Genomic DNA, 20,665 nt, shown 5'->3' on the forward strand with positions numbered 1-20,665 from the left:
TGCTTTTATTTAGTTAGCTAGCTAAACATAACTGTAGTTGTGAATGTAACTGCCATAATCGTGTAGCTAGCTAGCTAGCTAGCTAATGTTAGCTAGCTGGCTAACATAACTGTAGTTGTGAATGTAACTGCCATAATCGTGTAGCTAGCTAGCTAACGTTAGCTAGCTGGCTAACATAACTGTAGCTGTGACTATAACTGCCATAATCGAGTAGCTAGCTAGTTAATTAGCTACTCTAAACTACTGATATATAGATAGACAGACACAGACAGACAGGCAGGCAGACAGGCAGACAGACAGGCAGACAGACAGACAGGCAGATAGGCAGACAGACAGACAGACAGGCAGACAGACAGACAGGCAGACAGGCAGGCAGGCAGACAAACAGACAGGCAGGCAGGCAGGCAGACAAACAGACAGACAGACAGACAGGCAGACAGGCAGACAGACAGACAGGCAGGCAGACAGGCAGACAGCCTACTTTATTATTCCAGCAGGAAATCCATGTGTCAATGCAGCACCATAAAAACACACAGGTTAAGTAGTAAAATTAAATGCAGAACAAAGTCATAGAAAATACGTAAATAGTGGATTACATCGGATAGCCTATTTGCTCATTTATTTATAAAAATGCCAAACAACATAAGCTACACCATTTTAATTCTAGAAAATATACAAATAAATATTTATTATTACAAAAAACAATTGATTCAAATACAGGCAGTGGCCTCTTTACCACACTGACGTATAAGTTTATACATTCACAGTACGAGCGACAAACAACAACACAGCAGCTGAATTGCCGGCGTTGAAGTTTTGCTCAAACGCTTGTTGAGATACTGAGAAGTTAAATTGCATAATTTGCTGCATATTTGGAGCTGAAAGAAGTTGAGGCCAGCTCTCGACTTTTTGTATCTTCATGTCACTACCGATGGCTTCCATTGGTGGAGACTTGTAGGGTGTTGCCTTGTCACACAGAGAGGCAGGTGTTTCCCTATCTGACTACTCAAACATCGTAAAACAATCATGAAAAAGAGGAACCCGTTTTCTTAACTGAACTTTCGATATGAGGCCTCCTGCACCATCTGCACTGTGTTTCACATCCTGAAGAAAAACATCCCAGATACTCACATCAAAGGAAATAACGTGCAGATGATTAGGTTTGATCCAGATTTAAATATCCTGATTTATTCCAGATCTGATGTGTTACTGGTTTATTTTATAAAAAGGAACACAACGAAACACAGTCATGCGTTTTAAGACTACTAAAGATTCATTCATTCACCCTTACATGTTCACTGAGATTAGCCACATGCAGCTGTTGTGTTTCTGTGTTAGCATTAACGCTAAACGGTCACGAGTCTCTGACATATGAGCAGCAGAGGGAAATAAAAGCATGTTCTACGACACAGACATTCACACCTGTCGCTCGCTTGAGCAGGAAATGCATATAAAAGTGTGTCTGTGTGTGTGTGTGTGTGGGTGTGTGCGTGGGTGGGGGGAGTCATTTAAGGTTTGCCTTTGTAACTGGAGCCACATGAAGAGCTCTGATGAATAGAAAATAACTTATTTATTTCTGTGGACAGTCAATTGTCATGTTTGCAGCTTCAGCTTCATAACTTTGTCAACCCTGAGAAGATACCGGATCCTTTAACCCCCAAAACAATTAGAAACAGTTTATAATAAAATATCTATTCTGCAAAACCCAATTTAAAGAGACACACCACACAACAACTTTAAAAAGTCTTAATAATCTAATTTAATGCTGCAGGGTCCGAGATATCCCGACCTTTAGTCCAAAACTATCCTTCAATTCCCATCATGCAACTCAATATGAAGCATCTTTACTGCTGCATTCAAGTGGTGTCGGAGTAATCGGAAATATTAGTTATTTAGTGGGAAAATATACATGAACCCCCTAAATTCGGATAAACAATTTATAAAGTTTGCGATACACAACTTGCAGGGTTGACGTCATGTTCTGCAGAAACATGACGGAAAAAAGTAAAAGTTTGATTTAATGTTCTTGACGAAATAAGGAACAATTAAAGAAACACTTTAATCTGCTTCATCAGCACTGTGTGGCTGTTAGTTTCATCAGATTTCATTGATAACAGGCAACATTTGCAAACAAACCACAAAGCTTCCATCAGATTTAGATTCTGAACATTGCAACACTTTGATCCGTGCATGGAAATATGTAGAAATATATACTTTTTAAATCCAACTGAGGACCTCCCACTTCAAAACAGCCAGAAGAATCATAACGACAGAAATCTTTCATGTAAAATAACCGAAGAGCTGTCGGATCCCCTCGCTCATAAGGAAATGTGTTTTCCGGGCTTTAAGATATTTCTTCATATGTAAAATGTTTTTGTTTTAGATCCTAATCTAATTTACAATATGTTGAAATGTGTTTTTGGATCCTGGAACATTATTTTATTATTATTATTATTAACTGAGCTGTTCATTAACAAGCTGCTGACGGGAAGTTATGAGCCGCAGCTTCAGGAAAGATATAACTGCAGATTCTGCTGCTGGGAAACGCAGAATATTTATAAGAAGCTTTATTAAAAACACTATCGAAGGGTGACGATAAAGCTGATTCACAAAAGTCTCGCTGGACAAAACTCACTTCGTGGACATTTTATTAAGTACAATGTTTTTATTTGTAATTTATGGCCCTGAACGCGTCTTGAACCCCCACCTGTCGTCTGTGTAGACAGGTGTGTGTGTTTCCATTTTACTGCACGTTACCGGTTTGTTAAACACACAGTGACAGACGCACATGGAGATAGTCACGTGCATGTGATCTTTTTTTAACGTTACATTCTCTTATCTTTACGCTGGATTTCCGGCTCCACGTCCTGCGCCCACAGCCTGACGAGCTCCATCAGACGCCGCCGCCTGCAGAGAGATGTCTCCGTGTATTCCTGCGTGACAAAGAATTACATTTGTGGTTTTTGTCTGGTGCTATTAGTGCAAACGCCAAACCACTTCCTTATTTTTCTTACCAACAAGAACATCTGCACAGATCCTTTAAATTTGAGCGGAGGCGCTGACGGCCCGTCGGAAGCCGTGACGCACGTCGTGCTTGAGGAAGAGCGTTTTCCCCACAGAGTCCTGCAGGCCGTCTGCTTCCTCCTCTCAGCTTCTCGTTTCACTGCCGGTTACCGACCCGCAGGTACAGGAGTTCAAATCTTCACATTTAAAGCATCCTTAGAGAATTAAAGGGACAGTTCACCACAAAACTAAAAATGTTTCCTGTGGCTCCATTTATGTGATGAATACAGATAGTTTCAGAGTGTTGGAGATGTCGGCCTTCTCTCCAATATAAGAAGGAACTAGAGGCACTAAAATACTCAGCAGCAACGTCTTCTTCCACTAATCATGAGCCGGTTACTCGAGATGCCCCACATCCTTGTTGGGAGCGGTTTCGTGGAGGAACACTCAGAAACTACAAACACTGAAGGATGTGCAAACTGTTGACGGACAAAAGGAGTTCACTTTATTTATATCTGTGACTTTATTCTCATGTTGTTTCCTTACGGCACGGATCTCTCCAGCCTCCACGGTGAGCGAAGAACAAAACACGGAGAAAAGCCTCGATGTGTTGAAGTGAAAGGGGAAGTTTATGGACTTCAAGTCATCCAGACTTTTGATTCTTCATGGAGGCCTGAGAGAAAGTGTTCTTCACAAAGTACACGAGAGTAACTGATGATCAGAATGTCAAAGGAGCAGAAACGGACCTCAAGCAGACGGCTGCAGAACAAACTCACCACATAGTCTTTAAACCTACAGCGGTGCACCCCCCCCACCGGGGTTAATTGCTGAGCGCTCCTCTTGTTTGGACCCTCTGTCTCTGTTAAACGGCCCTTTCACACACATTGTTTTAAGTGTCCCCTCGTTACTCGCTCTGAACCCGGCATGCTTGCATAACAATCCCCCCCCCCCCCACCACAACAGTCGGAGGGCTCGGCTCCAACACATGGCCACATACCATCGCTCACCATCATCAACACTCACAGCGCATCTGTGAATGAGCGGCAGAGGACAAAAGGGATCAACGCCGGAGAGTGACCAGCATGACCTCATGGGTCAGCTGGGAGCCGGGAATGAAAAGACTCCAAGCAACCCCCGCCCAACACACACACACACACACACACACACACACACACACACACACACACACACACACACACACACACACACACACACACACACACACACACACACACACACACACACACACACAAGCCGCCATGGGAATATGTGAGCGTGGAAGAGGAGGAATCAGCGCTGGTCTGCAGGAGCTGAAAGAGCGGTTGTGTTTGGTATTTCGGGTCATGCCTTTCTCTGCACATTCCTCACTCTGCTGCTCAACAATCAACTGTGTCATCGCCGATACAACAGCCTCCTTTCTGGATACCTCGCACCACAAAGAGCCTCAAACCATCCCAAAGCAGACGCTGACCTCCAGAACTCGAGTGATCAGTTGAAACGAAGGCTTGCTATATTTAACACAGCATCACATGGAGCAGCACAAACTACGACACAAACACTTGTTGCACTAAATAACGAGCGTAGAATCTGAAAATCACTTTTTTATTTTTAGGAAACTGTGAATCCTCTAAAGATATAAAGATATAACGTACAAAATGTTGAAACAATCACAACCCCTAATTTACTGTAAATAAAAGTTGGTGCATGCAGAAGAAACGGGAAAATCCTTCATTCTGTACATAAAGAAGAATAAATTAAATAACTTAAAGTTCTGTCCAGCTGCAGACGCCTTCTCTGTGCTCCTTTAGTCCGACAGCGGTGCTTTCAGTCTCTGCTGCTCACAGTTTGCTCTCCTCCTCCTCCAGCGGCCGGTTCAAACCCGGGATGAATTTGAGGAGGCGCCTGCGGAAGCTTTTCTGTTTGGGCTTCCTCTGCAGCGAGTTGAATCCTCCCTGCTTCTCCCCCGAGGGGGCCGACGAAGAGCCCCTCATGTAGCTGCGGGTGCTGGCGCTGCGGGTCAGCTGCGTCTTGGCCGCGGTGAAGAGCTCGCTGGCGGGTCGGATGCGCTGCTGCCTCGTCTTCTCCTTCTTCTTGTCGGAGTCCACGCTGCCGTCCGCCTGGTACAGGCAGGTCTGGTAGAGCGGGTCGTCCTCGGTGGCCGTGCTGAGAAAGCTGGCGCTGCTGCTGGTGCTGCCGGTGCAGCGCAGGGCTCTCTGAGCGGCGGGGCTGGGGGTGCCCAGGCTGCCGTACACGCCTGCGGACTCCAGGGACTCGTACACTGCAGCGTCACTCAGCACTATGCCTGCAGGAGAGCAGTTAGCATTTTAATTTAGGATTTACCTGCACACACAGGCGCGAGTACGAGGCTCTGATTCTGAGAACATGAGCTTTACTCATTTAATGATATACACATATATGACATACTGTGAGACATTCATATTTATATATATTATATATCATTAAATAACAACATATACAACATTCTTTGTCTTTCGTTACTTCTCTTGTTTAGTTTAATGCATCACCCTGGTGACGTGCAGTAATGAAACGTACCATGAACCAGCCTCTGCTCCTGCACCATCAGCGACCGATACTCATCCCATTTCTCGTGAAGAGTTTGCTACAAACGAAGACGAGATACGGTGAAGCATGTGAAACTTAAAACCTCTCACGAACAAGGACTTCACATGATGCACGCAGACGTCCAGGCTCGTCAGATGAGGAACACAAGTTTAATCAGAGAACTTTACACAAGCAAATAAAAACACCAAAACAACTTCAAAGTATATTCTTGCACAGAATGTAAACATTCAAGACAACATTTCTCCTCCCAAATTCACAAACTTTCAAGGATTTCAAGGAAAGATACTGAAGCCCTGCCCCCCAAAGCCCGAAGATTAGAAAGTCTGTCATTTTAAAAGTGTGCCATGAATTCATTAAACTATTTATTCCCAGCAAGTCGACACTTCATTCTCCAGAACCCGAAGAAGTGACGTTAATAAAGAGGCGGGGCACGTGCACGTGCACGTGCACGTGCACGTGCACGTGACGAGCCGCTGGGACTCGCTGTTGTACTCTTACAGTCGCACTGAGTGAGAAACATGCAGCAGCATCTTCATGTGAAGCGTGTAAAGTGCAGCAGCAGGTTAATCTTTGAAACGCTGGATTAGTCTCATGAAGCGGCTGTGGGGGGGGGGATTAGAGCAGGACAGCTGCTGTAATCTTTGGGGGGAGGCTGACAGCTTTTAAACAGCGGTCAGTGGACGGCTGATGCAACAGGTGCTGCTGTGGGGGAGACAGGTGTGTGTGTGTGTGTGTGTGTGTGGGGGGGGGGTGTGTGTGTGTGTGTGTGGGGGGGTGTCACTCACCTTCAGATACTGCAGCCGCGCTTCCATCTCCGCTTTCCGGATGGAGTCGCTGTAAACCGTCTCCAGCCTGCGGAGAAGCAGACGAGTTCATCAGCGACAGGAAGCATGAATAAAAAGTACAAGACGCTATAAAAGCGTCTGGTGTCGGTTTACAAGAGGAGGGGGAGGAGGGTGAGGAGGGGGAGGAGGGTGAGGAGGGTGAGGAGGGTGAGGAAGAAGAGTTTCCACTGAGACACTTCGGGGCGGCGGATCCTTTGAGCTCCACGAGCTCGTTTTCACTTTAACAGTCGATCCAGTTGTGAGAGTAACTTGATGTCAGTCCATAAAACGCCCGCTCTGATGCGGTTCACCTCACGTGCAGCAGCTCCCGCAGCGTGCAGGCGGGGGGGGGGCCGCGGTCACTGTGCTTTTAATCTTTTACAAGCTGAGGAGGAGGAGGAGCACTTAACGCCGCCGCCAGACGTCAAATCCCAACTGCGATGTTGGAGATGCTTAATATGCTTCAAAAATCTATTTCAACTCAAAAAAGACTTAAAACTAAATCTCTTGATTCTCTTGAAACTTCTGATCTGCCAGCGTGAACATCAGAACTGCAACACGTCTTTAACGTCTCCACATGTTTTATATCAAATTAAAGGGACAGAACGTTTAGAGACGTCCGTTTGGACGGGAAGTGGGACGTGTCTCAATATTCTCGTACTTTTTAAAAACCAAACCATGAATCATCGTCCATGAGGAAGTTAAAGTATTACATTTAATAACCGTGAGAAGTTTCCAGATGGCTTTTATTTTGTTAGGTCTTTAAATTCATCATATTTTATAAACTTATTTAAATATTTCCTAACGATTAATCTAGAAAAGACAGAAGTTTGAACTCTTGACAACATGACGACTGAACATCTGCAGTTATCGAATAGAATGAGAATTTAAAAGAGAACTTTAAAAAACATTTACATAAAAACAAAACGACAGAAGCGCCAGCTGCTGCGTCGGGTTAATGAAGGAATATAAGATGGACTTCTGTGCCCGTTTAACTTCTTTTAAAAGCTTCGTCTCTCGCTGTGACCTGCTGCTCAACGCGCCTGCAGTCTTCAGTCTTTATTATTATTATATTATTATTGTTATTATTATTATTATTATTATTATTATTATTGTTATTATTATTATTATTATTATTGTTATTATTATTATTATTAGAAATATTATTATTATTATTAGAAATATTATTATTATTGTTATTTTTAGTAATATTATTATTATTATTATTGTTATTATTATTATTATTATTATATTATTATTGTTATTGTTAGTAATATTATTACTATTAGAATTATTATATTATTATTATTATTGTTAGTCCTCACATCTCAGAAGCTGGAAAAGCAAATGTTTTAGTTGTAAGAACACAACTTCTTTTATAACGTCAGTAACATATTATACTTTTAAACATCAAAATTACTTGTTCGACTTTTGATTAATATGTTTATGAATAAATTAAAAACCTGAGAAACAAACCGGGTTCCTACAACTTGAGTTAAGTTAGATTTAAGACATTTTTAACACCAAATAAGTTCTTAATTTAAAGTAAATTAATTCTTTTTTTTTCTGCAGGAACAAACAAACTGAAATAAGTTTCTGAAACACTTCCGTCTGTACCTGAGTGTGTTCCCGCACGACCTGATGAGCTGCACGATGTCCTTGTGCCGAAACCCCTCCACGGTGGCCTCGTTCACACTTGTGATGGTGTCCCCTGCGCACACACACACACACACACACACACACACACACACACAGTCAGCGTGCACTTCAAACCTCCACATGTGCAACACACATGCAGTCGTGTGCAGTCGTGTGCAGTCGTGGCGCGTCACTGAAGCTTATTTAAGACACGTTAAAGCCACATGTGTTTTATTTATACATGAGAGTCATGTCGTGAGTCAGATGTGGTGTGAACTCTCCTGTGAGGTTTCTGCACAGAGAAGTTTCTTAATTCCTCTTTCCACAACCCCCGCCCGCCCTGCTGCGTGTGATGAAGTCAGCGCGTTCGCAGCGAGAGACCCGGGGAACAATAGAGCGAGCATGCGAGGAATGTAGGAAGTGAAACCTGAAGTGACCTACGCAGGAGGTCTGATGGAGGAAGGACGCCGAGCACCACCTTCCTCTTTTTCGTCGTCACACTGACGAGTTTGAAGACCAGACAGAAATGTATCAGGATGAAAACCTCAGGACAGAACACACAGAACCCGAACCCTCTTTATCGTCTCCGCACCGCGAGAACGATTTTAAAACGCCGGTTTAATCGACTTCTTTAGCTCCTGTTTGAGAGTACGTAGTCTCCAGCACGAGGCGTGAAGGGGACGACATGGAGACTTAAGATCTAAATAAATGCACCATTTTATCCGGATAATCGTCAAAATATGCTTAAAACTCCTAAAATGGCACTAAAATCAAACTTCTTAAATGAGTTATTATAAAATAAAATTATTAAAATAAATAAAAATAGAATAAAAAAATAAAAAATAAATAAAATAAAATAAAATGAAATGAAATGAAATGAAATGAAATGAAATGAAATGAAATAAAATGAAATAAAATAAAATAAAATAAAATAAAATAAAATAAAATAAAATAAAATAAAATAAAATAAAATAAAATAAAATCACCCGACACCTGAGATTACTGCAGTTCTTTAATCAGGCTGTATTTCTCACTCGACAGCAGCTGGTGGAATTGTTAACGTGCTTCCTGTGACGTTAAGTTATTTGATTCGACTCTCTGCTTCGTTACGTTACGACTCGTGTAACTTGACCTCAGTGACGGTCGGCCTCTGAAGTCGTCACACTATGACGGGGAAATAAAAATGGCTGCTCTGACCGTCCTGCTACGTTGACTTCAATGGGAAGGTGCGTTCTGCTCCTTCATCAATCAAAAGATCTATAAATAAAAAGGAACTTCAAATCGAATCAACGTTTCTCGCTTCGAGGATTTATTTTAATTTTTTTATTTAATTTAATTAAGTGACGTTTGCCAAATAAAAATAACGCTTTGTTGAAACAGCAGCCGAGCGTCTGTCTTTACTGCCCGACACGTCGGTGAGAGGCGCCGACTGAAACCTCTGTTGACGTTCGGTACACGAGAAGAGAACGAGCTCACTTCCCCTCCGCTCTGTGACCGGCACTTTCCAAGTTATTTTAGGCTTCAATACAAAAACACAAACTCACCAACTTTAAGTCCCGCTTCCAGCGCCGGGCTGTCGTCGTGCACTTTGCACACAAACGTGCACATCTCCACCGAGTTCTGGTCCTGGTGGTGCAGGCCGTACGTCTGAAAGACAAGCATCACTCTGAAGAACGCTTCTTAAAGACTTGCTTCTGCTGCATGAGTAGGAATCATCTTACACAATGTTGTTTCAGAAACAATGCAACTTCACTTCTGCAGGAAGTGACGGTGCAGAGACGAACATGCAGAGTGTCTAAAGAACAGCTTTTGAAACAGCGCTGACAGGAACACGTGCTTTAAAGGTCACAGCAAAGGTTAGGGCTACGCTCCCGTCAGTAAACGCACTTTCATTGTAAGAGACGGAGAAACGTCGAGCAGGAATATATTCATAAGTTCATCTTCAGCAGAGCGACACGAGATCTTCAGACTTTGTGAATTCATGAGGATAAAGATGAGAACACAATTACAGAAGTGTCAAATAATAATGAGATACGAGAGAACGTTGTCATAGCAACGCGTTATTGAACTAATATTTGGTCGTCGTGGAAACCGTTTGTCGTTACTTCCACATGTTTCTGTTCTTCTTGTTTCAGTCGGACGTCAGTTCAAGTTTACATTCTGCATCGTTATGAACTTCACACGTATAATAAAATATGTTTTATATTTAGTTGTGTTGTTTACTATCCCAAATGTTTAAACTATTTTTAAACCTGCAATGTGTCATTTAAATCTGGGTATCTTTACATGTTTATTAGAGCTGCAACGTTTATTTATCGACAGTAAAATGATCACAAAACTCTTTAAATCCTGTTTTATATCCACTTAAAGCAACAGAACATTTAAAGACTTTAGTTATCGAGCCTTTAAAACATGGATCCAACACTTCCTGCTCCGCCGCCTGACAGATAAACACAGAACAACGCAAATATGGCTGAAAGGCAAATATGACATTTGCATCCTCGGCTGCACATTAACACAGCGAGGCAGGAACACGTGCCCGGCCTCATGCGCTCACTTCCTTCTGGCCTCAGGCGGACAGGAAGGGCGGGAACCTCCATCCAAAACCAGAAATAGAACAATATGTCTTTTCCTCACACTCGCAGAAACTTCAACAAATCCACATTTAACCCCTTTAGGGAACTATGTAAAGAATGGCGTCTGTGGGACAGAGGCGACATTGTGAGGCTGCGGCGCTGCGAGGCGAGAGATGAGGAGATACTGAGAGCGTGAAGCGCCGGCCTGCTGAGAGCGAGCAGGTATTACATGTGAGCGTGTGAAGAAACCACACGGCGGGCCTCGAGTCATGGGACGAACACTGGACGACCTTTCACCCGCCACACACACACACACACACACACTTACCTGGATCTCAAAACCAAACGTCTCCTCCTCCTTCTTCTCCAGCACCACCACCTTTCTGGAAAACAAGGACATTTTGTCATTTTATTACAAATATCTTTTTTCTATCTTCTTGTGAACTTAATGTGATTTAATTCGTTGTTTGTTTAAAGCACTTTTCAAGCACACACGATGAAACGTTTGGACGCTCGCAGGTTCCTTTAAAGTCTTTAAAGTCATCTGTCAGGTGTGAAATCTCCTTATTCTACAGGTCTCATTTAAAAGAATTGTCAGAAATAATCCGGTTGCACGAAGCAGAACCTGTAAAAAACATTAAATTCTGCGCTGCTCAGCACAACTGGGAAGCTTTGAATGAATCCGCTGAGAGCAACAGTGACATGCTGTTTCTAGGGTTCGACCCGTGGCCCTTTGCTGCCCTGTTGGACTGTTGGTCGGATAAAACGAGACGTCATCTAAAGCTCCAGGATGTAATGTGTCCAATCAGTGGAGTTCCACTTAAATCCAGTCACTGTGGGACGTTACGGTCCAAGTGTCTGTCTGGGCTCGAGGTATTCATGACATACAGACTCAGTGAATGTACGCAGGACGCGGCTGACAGGAGGTCAACGAGATGTTTAGCTCTGGATTCCTCTTCACGTGCGTTCTTATCTAAATTGAATAACGAGACATCTCGGCCGCACAGGACGTCTTCTGTGTGGGACAGTACGAGGGTCTGTTGGAACGACGCGCGTCAATGCGGCTCCTCGTGCGCAGGCAGCAAAACATGAAAATTCATGAAGACCCTCAAAGAATCTCATGCAACACAAAGGTGGCCATCTTTATGGATGAGTGCTGGAATAAAAGCCTTTCAGTGGAGCTGCAACCAACAAGTACACGTGTTATCATTCATCCTTAAAGTCATCAAACATGTTGCAGAAATTAAACTACGAAACAATGTATAGCATATCAACCGGCCGGCTGACTCATCAACTAGTAGATTTTATATATATATATATATATATATATATATATATATATATATATATATATATATATATATATATATATATATATATACATATATATATATATATATATATATACACATATATATAAAAGAGTATAAAGAGAGAGAGAAGAGAACAAAAGAAAGAAAGAGAGAGAGAGACAGAAAGAAAGAGAGAGAAGAGAGAGAGAGAAAAAGAGAAAACAGATAGAAAATAGAGATAGAGAGAATAGAGAAATAAGAATAAAAAATATATATAAATATATATATATATATACACATATATAAATATTATATATACATATATATATCATACATATATATATATATATATATTATATAAATCAATAAATATATCTATACATATATATAAATATATATATATAATATACTATATATATATATAAATAATATATATATATAATCTAAATAAATCATCTATATAAATATCTAACTATAATATATCTCTATATAACTATATCTCTATCTATATATAACTATATCATAATATATATATATAATAACTATGATATATCTCTATATATCATACTATATTCTATATTCCTATATATTATCTATATACTATCATATATATATATATATAGAGAAGAAGAAGAAGAAGAAGAAGAAGAAGAAGAAGAAGAAGAAGAAGAAGAAGAAGAAGGAGGAGAAGAAGAAGATCTTGTACCTTTGTGGTTCAGGTGTCAGAGTTAAAGGTTTCCACTTCTGCAGTCCGCCGCCCTGCGAGGAGAAAACAAAAGGAGGAAGCGTGAGACACCTGCGTGAAGTTACCAGCGTGACTCGTCAGGGGTTTCCCCACAACACTTCCAGGGCCTCCTGAACACCATCAACGCTGTGTTTCACTGGAGCATCAGAGGAACGGTTTGTTTACTTCAGTCACATCAGAACTACACGTGCCACAGTGTCAAACTAAGAACCATCAGGAGCTGAAAGTACTGAAACCTTTTAGAGCTGCAGAACTTTAAACCTTTTATTGATTACAGAGAACATCTGTTCTGAGTTTTATCATTTCAAAGTGAATTCAAAACAAGACTTTTAAATCCTTTAAATCTAGAAAATAATCAGCAGATTAATCGATAATGAAAATAATCGTTAGTACAAATGTACTTAAAGTATTAAAAATAAAAAGTACTGAAAACTTCTGGAACAATTAATGAATCTTTATAAACGCTTCACATGTTGTGTAGCGCTGCACATAACGATGATCTTCTAGACACTAGCGTGAGGATCATCTCAGTCCAGCAGACGTCTTTAAACGTCTCGTCCCTTTGAGCAGAACCCTCCAGATCTGAGAGGCTGGAAACAAATTTAAAGACATTTCAGGAGGAACTCATCGTTGCAGCTCCAATGTTTCGTGCAAACGTCTGGATTCGTAAAGCCGTCAGATACACGCCGTGGAGGAAACGTAGACTCGTATATTGCCGCACTGTAAATAAGACGCAGCGGCACAATAAGTCCATTGAGGGAGCGGCGGGTCAGCGGCTACCTGAGTAACTAAGGAAGCGTTCTGTGCAGAAGCTCCATGAAACCCTCACAATCAATCCTCGTCTGTTCTCCAACTCAATCATGTTCAAATGCTGCAGCTATGAAAGCCGTCTTTGTGCTGCAGCAGTAAAATGTTGCTTTCTTTATGTCCCAACACTTGCAGGATTGTCCCGTCTCAAAGACTGCATTTATTCCCACAGACCCTGAGAGAGCGGCGGGGGAGGCTGTGTGTGTGTGTGTGTGTGTGCGCGCGTGTGTGTGTGTGTGTGTGTACACAATGCACCGTTGTAGAAACTTAGCAGTGGAGAGTAATTAAGTACTGTACTACTTCATACTTCTGCTGCACATCATCTCTCAGGGACATATTTCAGTCTCATAAGATTTGTGTTAAACATTCTGAAATGTTCCTGCATCATAAATACAGACTGCAAGTTACTATTCAACTCATTTTATTGTTTGTTACATAACTCACAGGAGAAATATGTTAATCAGATTAACTGAGCTCCTTTATAAGATTCTAGATGTGGCTTTTATTTCAAAATAAGAGCGCACAAATCCAGAGTTTTAAGGTGAACGACATGTTAGTCTGGATCAGTTCAACACTAGCTGAAGAATGAAGGATGTCCCTCCTCGCTGACGAGTTACATTACTGTTGCGTAAAGTATTATGCTAACGTTAGCGGAGTCTGCACTTTCTCCTCTTGTTGTTTGTTACAGTAAAAAACACATTTATCCACAAAGCTGTGGTGGAAGAATCGAGATCACTGCAGTAAAAACACTAATTATAATAATGTTAATTAAGTAAAAGTACCAAAGTATTAGTACATGTTGAGTACAGAGAGTTAACATTATTATATATATTATTATTGGATGTTATTACGGATGCTTTTATTGTGATAGAGAACATTTAAAACACTTGATGGATAGTTTAATCTGCAGCACAGAATTACATTTTGATCACACTTTAATTGTAAAATCTTAAATCTGTGAAGTTCAAAGTAACTTTTCCTGCAGAAATGTCTTTAAAGTTTGTTTCCAGCCTTTCAAATATGGAGATCCGCTGCTAATCTCAGGTTATATCAGATTAAAGTGACATTTTATACACCAAACTATTGGGAGATTAATTGAAAATGAAAATAATCGTTAGTTGCAGCATGCACTGGGGCCACTTTACACCAAAAGCATCATCTCTAAGCAAGTATCATAATAACGTCACTATATTCCATCATCGCTCAAAGTAAAGAAGTTATTTGTTCTTCTCCTCCAGATATCTGTGAGCTGAACCTTTTGTTGCTCATGTCATCATCGTTTTAGTTCGTGTGCCTGACACTTCATAAATCAGAGTGTGGGTGGTCCGCAGGAGGATGGACCGGCTACTGTTGACCTCTAAGTGGAGCTGACCTCTGGAGATACTGAGAACCAGCTGATCAGAAGCTGCAGCTAAACATGCCTCTAACTGTTTCTCAGGTCTTTAAACACAAAGATATTCACTTTGATATGATATAAAACAGAGAAAAGCATGAACATCTCCATGTTTTTGCATAACATTTGTTTATAAAATGTCAGAAAATAGTAACAAAGTAACAAAGTAACAAACAAGTCGGAGCTGACGTCTTTAAATGTCTTGTTTTGTGCCTTTAATATGATATAAAACAGAGAAAAGCAGCATTTTAGCATGAAAAACGACTTTAATCGATTATCAAGGAAGTTTTCCATCGATTAATCGTTTACTTTTAGATAAACTTATATAAAGCTGCTGTAAACCACGGACATCAGTACAAAGAACATCCAACTCCAGGCAGGTGAATAATCAGGAAACCCAACAGCAACAAGTGATATTCAAATGTTCTGCCTGTAAAGTGGAGAAAGTTGATATCAAGAACAATTACAGCTTTAGAAAACTCTGAGAGCAGAGAACACAAAGCTGTGCAGACAGTGATGCGTGATGCGTGATGCGTGATGCGTCCTGACCTTCCTGGAGCTGCGGGGCAGCGTCCCCCCGGAGTACGCCAGGGTCTTGTAGTTGTAAACCTCGGAGCAGCTCGTCTGCAGCTCCGCAGTCCCGCAGCTGTCCGACTTAGACGAGAGGAAATAAATGTCGCTCTCTTGCGATGCGGGTCCGGAGTCCGGCCCGCCAGAGTCCGGCCCGCCGGAGTTCCGCTTCTTCAGCCGCCTGAACGTCATGTGGAGCCGGAACAAGTGTTTGGAAAGAAGTGATAAATAACAACAAGCGAGCGTGAGATGCTGCGCGAGCTGTGAGCCTCAACGTGGAGCCGACAAACTACAAGCAGTTGAGAGTGTTTCTGCTGAAGAGGCTGTGTGGGGGGGGGGGCGGGGGCTTTTACTGTGAAGGACACGAATGAGTGCCAATAGGGATGTTGACGTGCATCCTCTTTCTGCTGCCTTCAGGTGCACCTCGGATGTTCCTGCTTCACAGTTCAGGAAATTAAAGTGTTTCATGTTTTGAGTTTGTAAAAGCAGCAAAAAAAGAGTTTTATTTTGGAAATTAGAAGCAAAAAGAGGAAGAAACAGCAAACTCTACTCGTGTTCTTCAGACGAGAGGAACATGAGAACATCAGAGTGTGTGTGTGTGTGTGTGTGTGTAGATTTAAACTCTCCACAGCTACATTACATAACGCCTCATGTACATATTAAACACTTGTAATATAAACTGTGTTGATGTGAGTCATGAAGTGGGGAAGCTTCATGATATCTGTTAGTTACATGTTTGACCCTGTTCACCTGTAGTGTGTACAACATGTATGACTCTGTTCACCTGTAGTGTGTACAACATGTATGACTCTGTTCACCTGTAGTGTGTACAACATGTATGACCCTGTTCACCTGTAGTGTGTACAACATGTATGACTCTGTTCACCTGTAGTGTGTACAACATGTATGACCCTGTTCACCTGTAGTGTGTACAACATGTATGACTCTGTTCACCTGTAGTGTGTACAACATGTATGACTCTGTTCACCTGTAGTGTGTACAACATGTATGACTCTGTTCACCTGTAGTGTGTACAACATGTATGACTCTGTTCACCTGTAGTGTGTACAACATGTATGACCCTGTTCACCTGTAGTGTGTACAACATGTATGACTCTGTTCACCTGTAGTGTGTACAACATGTATGACCCTGTTCACCTGTAGTGTGTACAACATGTATGACCCTGTTCACCTGTAGTGTGTACAACATGTATGACCCTGTTCACCTGTAGTGTGTACAACATGTATGACTCTGTTCACCTGTAGTGTGTACAACATGTATGACCCTGTTCACCTGTAGTGTGTACAACATGTATGACCCTGTTCACCTGTAGTGTGTACAACATGTATGACTCTGTTCACCTGTAGTGTGTACAACATGTATGACCCTGTTCACCTGTAGTGTGTACAACATGTATGACCCTGTTCACCTGTAGTGTGTACAACATGTATGACTCTGTTCACCTGTAGTGTGTACAACATGTATGACTCTGTTCACCTGTAGTGTGTACAACATGTATGACTCTGTTCACCTGTAGTGTGTACAACATGTATGAATGTTACAATACATATCTCTAAAGGAGCTTTTTCTCACACTCTTCAGCAGAAGTCTCCACTTCAGCAGCACTTACATACACCAAACTTTCCACTTTCATTCCTCTCTATATTCTGAAGCTTTGTGCAGAGGGCTTTGTTCACATGTCACTCACAGCTCATGTTATACACGCTACACTCACTACATGCAGGAGATGCACAGAGTTCTGTGTGTTGACAGGATTTAGTGATTTATGGAGTGATACAAAGACAGATCCAGAATCTGTACAAACCTTTGACATGTGAACAACATGCAACACTCTGAACCTGCTTCATCCAGACTTCACGTTTCAGTAAAATGTTTGCAGCGTCAAAGCTTTAGTATTTTCCCGCCAGCTAAGAATAGGTGTTTGTACGGCCCATATGTGACATAATTATTTAATTTATTGTTTTATTTTATATACAAACAATTGTGAAAAATCCCTCTGACCAGCAGCTGTTGGCAAAGTTTCCAAACATACAGTACTGATTTGTCCAACAGCACTTGAAGGCAGCATTTGTTGCTGGCAGACCAACCTCTCATTAAAAGTTAAGGGGTGATATTACTCAGAGAAAACTAATATTTATTCTCAGCACAAATTCTTGCTTTGACAACAAAGAGATTAAGTTGTAGCAGAAGAGTTAAGTCTTAAAGAGGCAGAGAAACTTTATTTTGTGGATCATGTTGCAGAGAATAAAGAGTGGACGACGCCCCCTGGTGGTGGAGGAGGAGATCATCTCCCACATGATGAGTAAATAATGAGAGAAACACTGAAGTCCTGATGATTTATTAAAATCTTTACAGTGTGTTATTTCAGGCTTATTACATAAAATATCTTCCAGATATATTGAAATGATATGACTCACTAAGCATTTAAATAAGAAAACATATTTAAACCAACAGATTCAAATCAGACTCGTCGCAATTTATAAGTTATAAGTGAACAGATCTCTGCTTCCTGCCCTCACACACACACACACACACACACACACACACACACACACACACACACACACACACACACACACACACACACACACACACACACACACACGCACACACACACACACACACACACACACTGTCCTGTTACTGTTCCCCAAAACACTTTCAAGTATCTCCTGAAACGTACGGAGCCCCCGGAGTGACCACAGAGAGAAGAAGTAATTCAATCGAGGCTTTAATTTAATTACATTTTGATTGATTCGTTCACGCTGGAAGTCTCATGTGCAAACACAACATTTGATGAAAATTGCTTTTATTTTTACTTGTAACATTTTACAACACACATTAAAACATATTAAATTGTAACTTTATGTTGATTTAAAACCATGATTCTGAATGTTTTTAACGGAGTTCTGTAGTTTGGTTCTTTGTTTTCTCTTTAATCTTCTTGTTTTGTTTTTGTTTTTCTGTTTTAATTGAGCTCCCAACATAACTGAAAATTACGGCATAACTTTGAGATTTAAATAAAGGTCGAATGAATGAATAAATCGCTCCCGCTTTTGGTTAAAGCATGAACACGAGAGCAGCACAACAGCTTTAAGCTGAATTAAGATGATTGTTAGCGACATTAGCTGCTAGCTCATCAAATAACCGAGTATGCAAACATCCACCACGACGTTTTCCAGAGTCTTTAACTGACCAACTATAAAGTCGACCGCAGCATATTGCTGAGGATCAAATCCACGAGCTAAATATAATTTTAATGAGCCTTTTATTAATAACAATCCCTTGCAAAGCAAGTGTTGACATGTTTTAATAATTTATCCCTAAAATAAAGTGAAGCTTTCAGCAGGAGGCGGCTGGAATGACTTGGCCTCGTGTATAATGTGTAACATTTCTGCATTAAATGGTCTAAAAACGATTGTATTATGTGATATATTTAGTTTATACAACAGGAGAAGAACTCCCATGATGCACCGCTGCTGCACCGCCACACCAAACTCCCATGATGCACCGCTGCTGCACCGCCACACCAAACTCCCATGACGCACCGCTGCTGCACCACCACACCGAACTCCCATGATGCACTGCTGATGCACCACCACACCAAACTCCCATGATGCACCACCTCCAGCTTTTACTCTTGTTTTCATTCAGAGAGTTAATTAATAAAATCGTTGGAACAATTTAATTAAATTGAGTTCACTAATTATATCTGGTTGCATGAATCCTGATCCTCGATATATTTTTCTTCCTCTTTGGTCACTTCCAGACTCCGTAGAATGTAAAACAAAAAAAAGAAAAGTGAAATAACTTCATCCACGATCTCAAACGTAATCTCATCCAAACCTTGGCTTTTGTTTCCAAATCGACACAAACATTTTATATATCCGATTTTCACAGCATCTCTACAGCCGCAACGGAAACAGCAACACGACACGGATGAAGTGCACGTCCACAGAGCTCTGCAGGTCTTCTACCAAAGCAAAACTATAGGGAAGAGACTTTAAAGGCACATGAAGCTGAATATACTTTACTTTAAACGTCACGTTAAGTTTCTACAGAGCAGCGTTCCCACTAACTGTGAAGACGGCGGCAGCGAGAGTCCTAATAACACTGAGAGCAGAAGTCTTCACACTGCGCCATGCTTTGGTTACAGAGATGCAGTTATTATGATTATTCTACAGCATACACATTCAAACTGAGTTTATATATCTTAGAAAGTGTCAGTCCTCTATTTACAATGAGCGAGTGCACGCGGTCGCTCCGCAGACGTTTCATTTGTAGGCGAAGAAGCCGGAAGACTTGGCCTGAGGACCCATCAACATGCTGGCCTGATTCTTGTGTGTGATGTGAATCTGGAAACATAGGAAGCGAAACACGTCCCGTACATTACAATACAACCAAATCAAAAACATTTATATTCCTTTGTGTTGCTGGTAAGGATTCTTTTGTTGGTCCAGTGTTGAGGAACGTGCTGCGATGTTCGTCCACTGAGCTTTCTAACAGTTTCCCTTTAACTGTGGAGTTTTCTGTACAGCTGAGACAAAAGTGTCATTTGTAATGTTGGGCTTCATAAATAACATTTGATTGATTGATGTGGAGGAAATCAAAAAACAACTAAATATCGATATTGTAGAATTGATTCGTGCTTTTACCAAATATTCACACAATGAGACTTTGCTGAATCATCATGTGGATAACAGAGTAGTCTGGTAGATAACATCACTTTACTGTAATAGAGCCTTTAAAACCAGGGAAAGACACATATTACAATATCCAAAACCACAATATTAATATAAGTCCTCATTCTGCTGGATCCGCTTTGTTTTTTTGTTCGGCCTCGTGACAACATTGTGGAAAGGACCCAACAGTCTTTTAGCTGTCGCTCAACACTGGACAAATGTAAAACTTGTCGCTTAAAAACTAAAACATGAGAAATAGGGTGCAGGTAGCAGCATGCCGGAGTTACCCTTTAATATGCAACTTATGTTATTTAACCAGAAGCCGTGTTTGCGTCTTATTTACCGTGCAGGGCGGCTGCATCCACGGCTCTCCGTCGATCTGCATCGGTAACGCTTTCTTCACCCTGGTGAGAAGAGAGAGAGATCAGGTTACACCAACGACCCTAATGTGTCATTAGGCAAAGAACTACTGTTGTGTGAAGAGCCGGAGGATCATCCTCAGCTGAAGATCAGAGTCACCAACCACTGTG

General features: G+C 41.3%; 2 protein-coding genes and 1 long non-coding RNA gene across 3 annotated transcripts in view; all 3 read right to left on the bottom strand.

Moving 5' to 3' along the window:
* Nucleotides 1-2,631: 2,631 nt before the first annotated feature.
* Nucleotides 2,632-3,285, bottom strand: LOC115004575 (uncharacterized). Its single transcript, XR_003831846.1, has 2 exons — nt 3,015-3,285; nt 2,632-2,933 (listed from the first exon to the last, which is right to left on the bottom strand). It is a non-coding gene; the product is annotated as an uncharacterized LOC115004575 (long non-coding RNA).
* Nucleotides 3,286-4,591: 1,306 nt separating this feature from the next.
* tamalin (trafficking regulator and scaffold protein tamalin) lies at nt 4,592-15,751 on the bottom strand. The gene is made up of 8 exons (XM_029426234.1): nt 15,411-15,751; nt 12,623-12,675; nt 10,953-11,007; nt 9,593-9,695; nt 8,028-8,121; nt 6,372-6,438; nt 5,557-5,623; nt 4,592-5,305 (listed from the first exon to the last, which is right to left on the bottom strand). The coding sequence occupies exons 1-8, from the start codon at nt 15,621-15,623 to the stop codon at nt 4,842-4,844; spliced, it is 1,116 nt and encodes a 371-aa protein (XP_029282094.1). The 5' UTR covers nt 15,624-15,751; the 3' UTR covers nt 4,592-4,841.
* A 2,024-nt stretch (nt 15,752-17,775) lies between these two features.
* Nucleotides 17,776-20,665, bottom strand: part of dgkaa (diacylglycerol kinase, alpha a) — a 40,795-nt gene continuing 37,905 nt past the window's right edge. Inside the window, exons 23-24 of the mRNA XM_029426233.1 lie at nt 20,479-20,539; nt 17,776-19,808 (exon numbers count right to left, since the gene is read on the bottom strand). Coding sequence (XP_029282093.1) covers nt 19,728-19,808; nt 20,479-20,539 — 142 coding nt within the window. The 3' untranslated portion in view covers nt 17,776-19,727. The remainder of the gene's footprint in view (nt 19,809-20,478; nt 20,540-20,665) is intronic.

Source organism: Cottoperca gobio, unplaced genomic scaffold (genome assembly GCF_900634415.1).
Source record: "Cottoperca gobio unplaced genomic scaffold, fCotGob3.1 fCotGob3_142arrow_ctg1, whole genome shotgun sequence".
Taxonomy (NCBI): Eukaryota; Metazoa; Chordata; class Actinopteri; order Perciformes; family Bovichtidae; genus Cottoperca; species Cottoperca gobio.

Excerpts from the sequence above, each read along its gene's own strand:
- tamalin (XM_029426234.1), bottom strand. The coding sequence starts at position 15,623 with ATGACGTTCAGGCGGCTGAAGAAGCGGAACTCCGGCGGGCCGGACTCT. Across the intron at positions 8,122-9,592 it reads GGAAGCGGGACTTAAAGTTG|GGGACACCATCACAAGTGTG; the intron begins GTGAGTTTGTGT and ends GTGTGTGCGCAG. Across the intron at positions 5,624-6,371 it reads CGCGGCTGCAGTATCTGAAG|CAAACTCTTCACGAGAAATG; the intron begins GTGAGTGACACC and ends CTTCGTTTGTAG.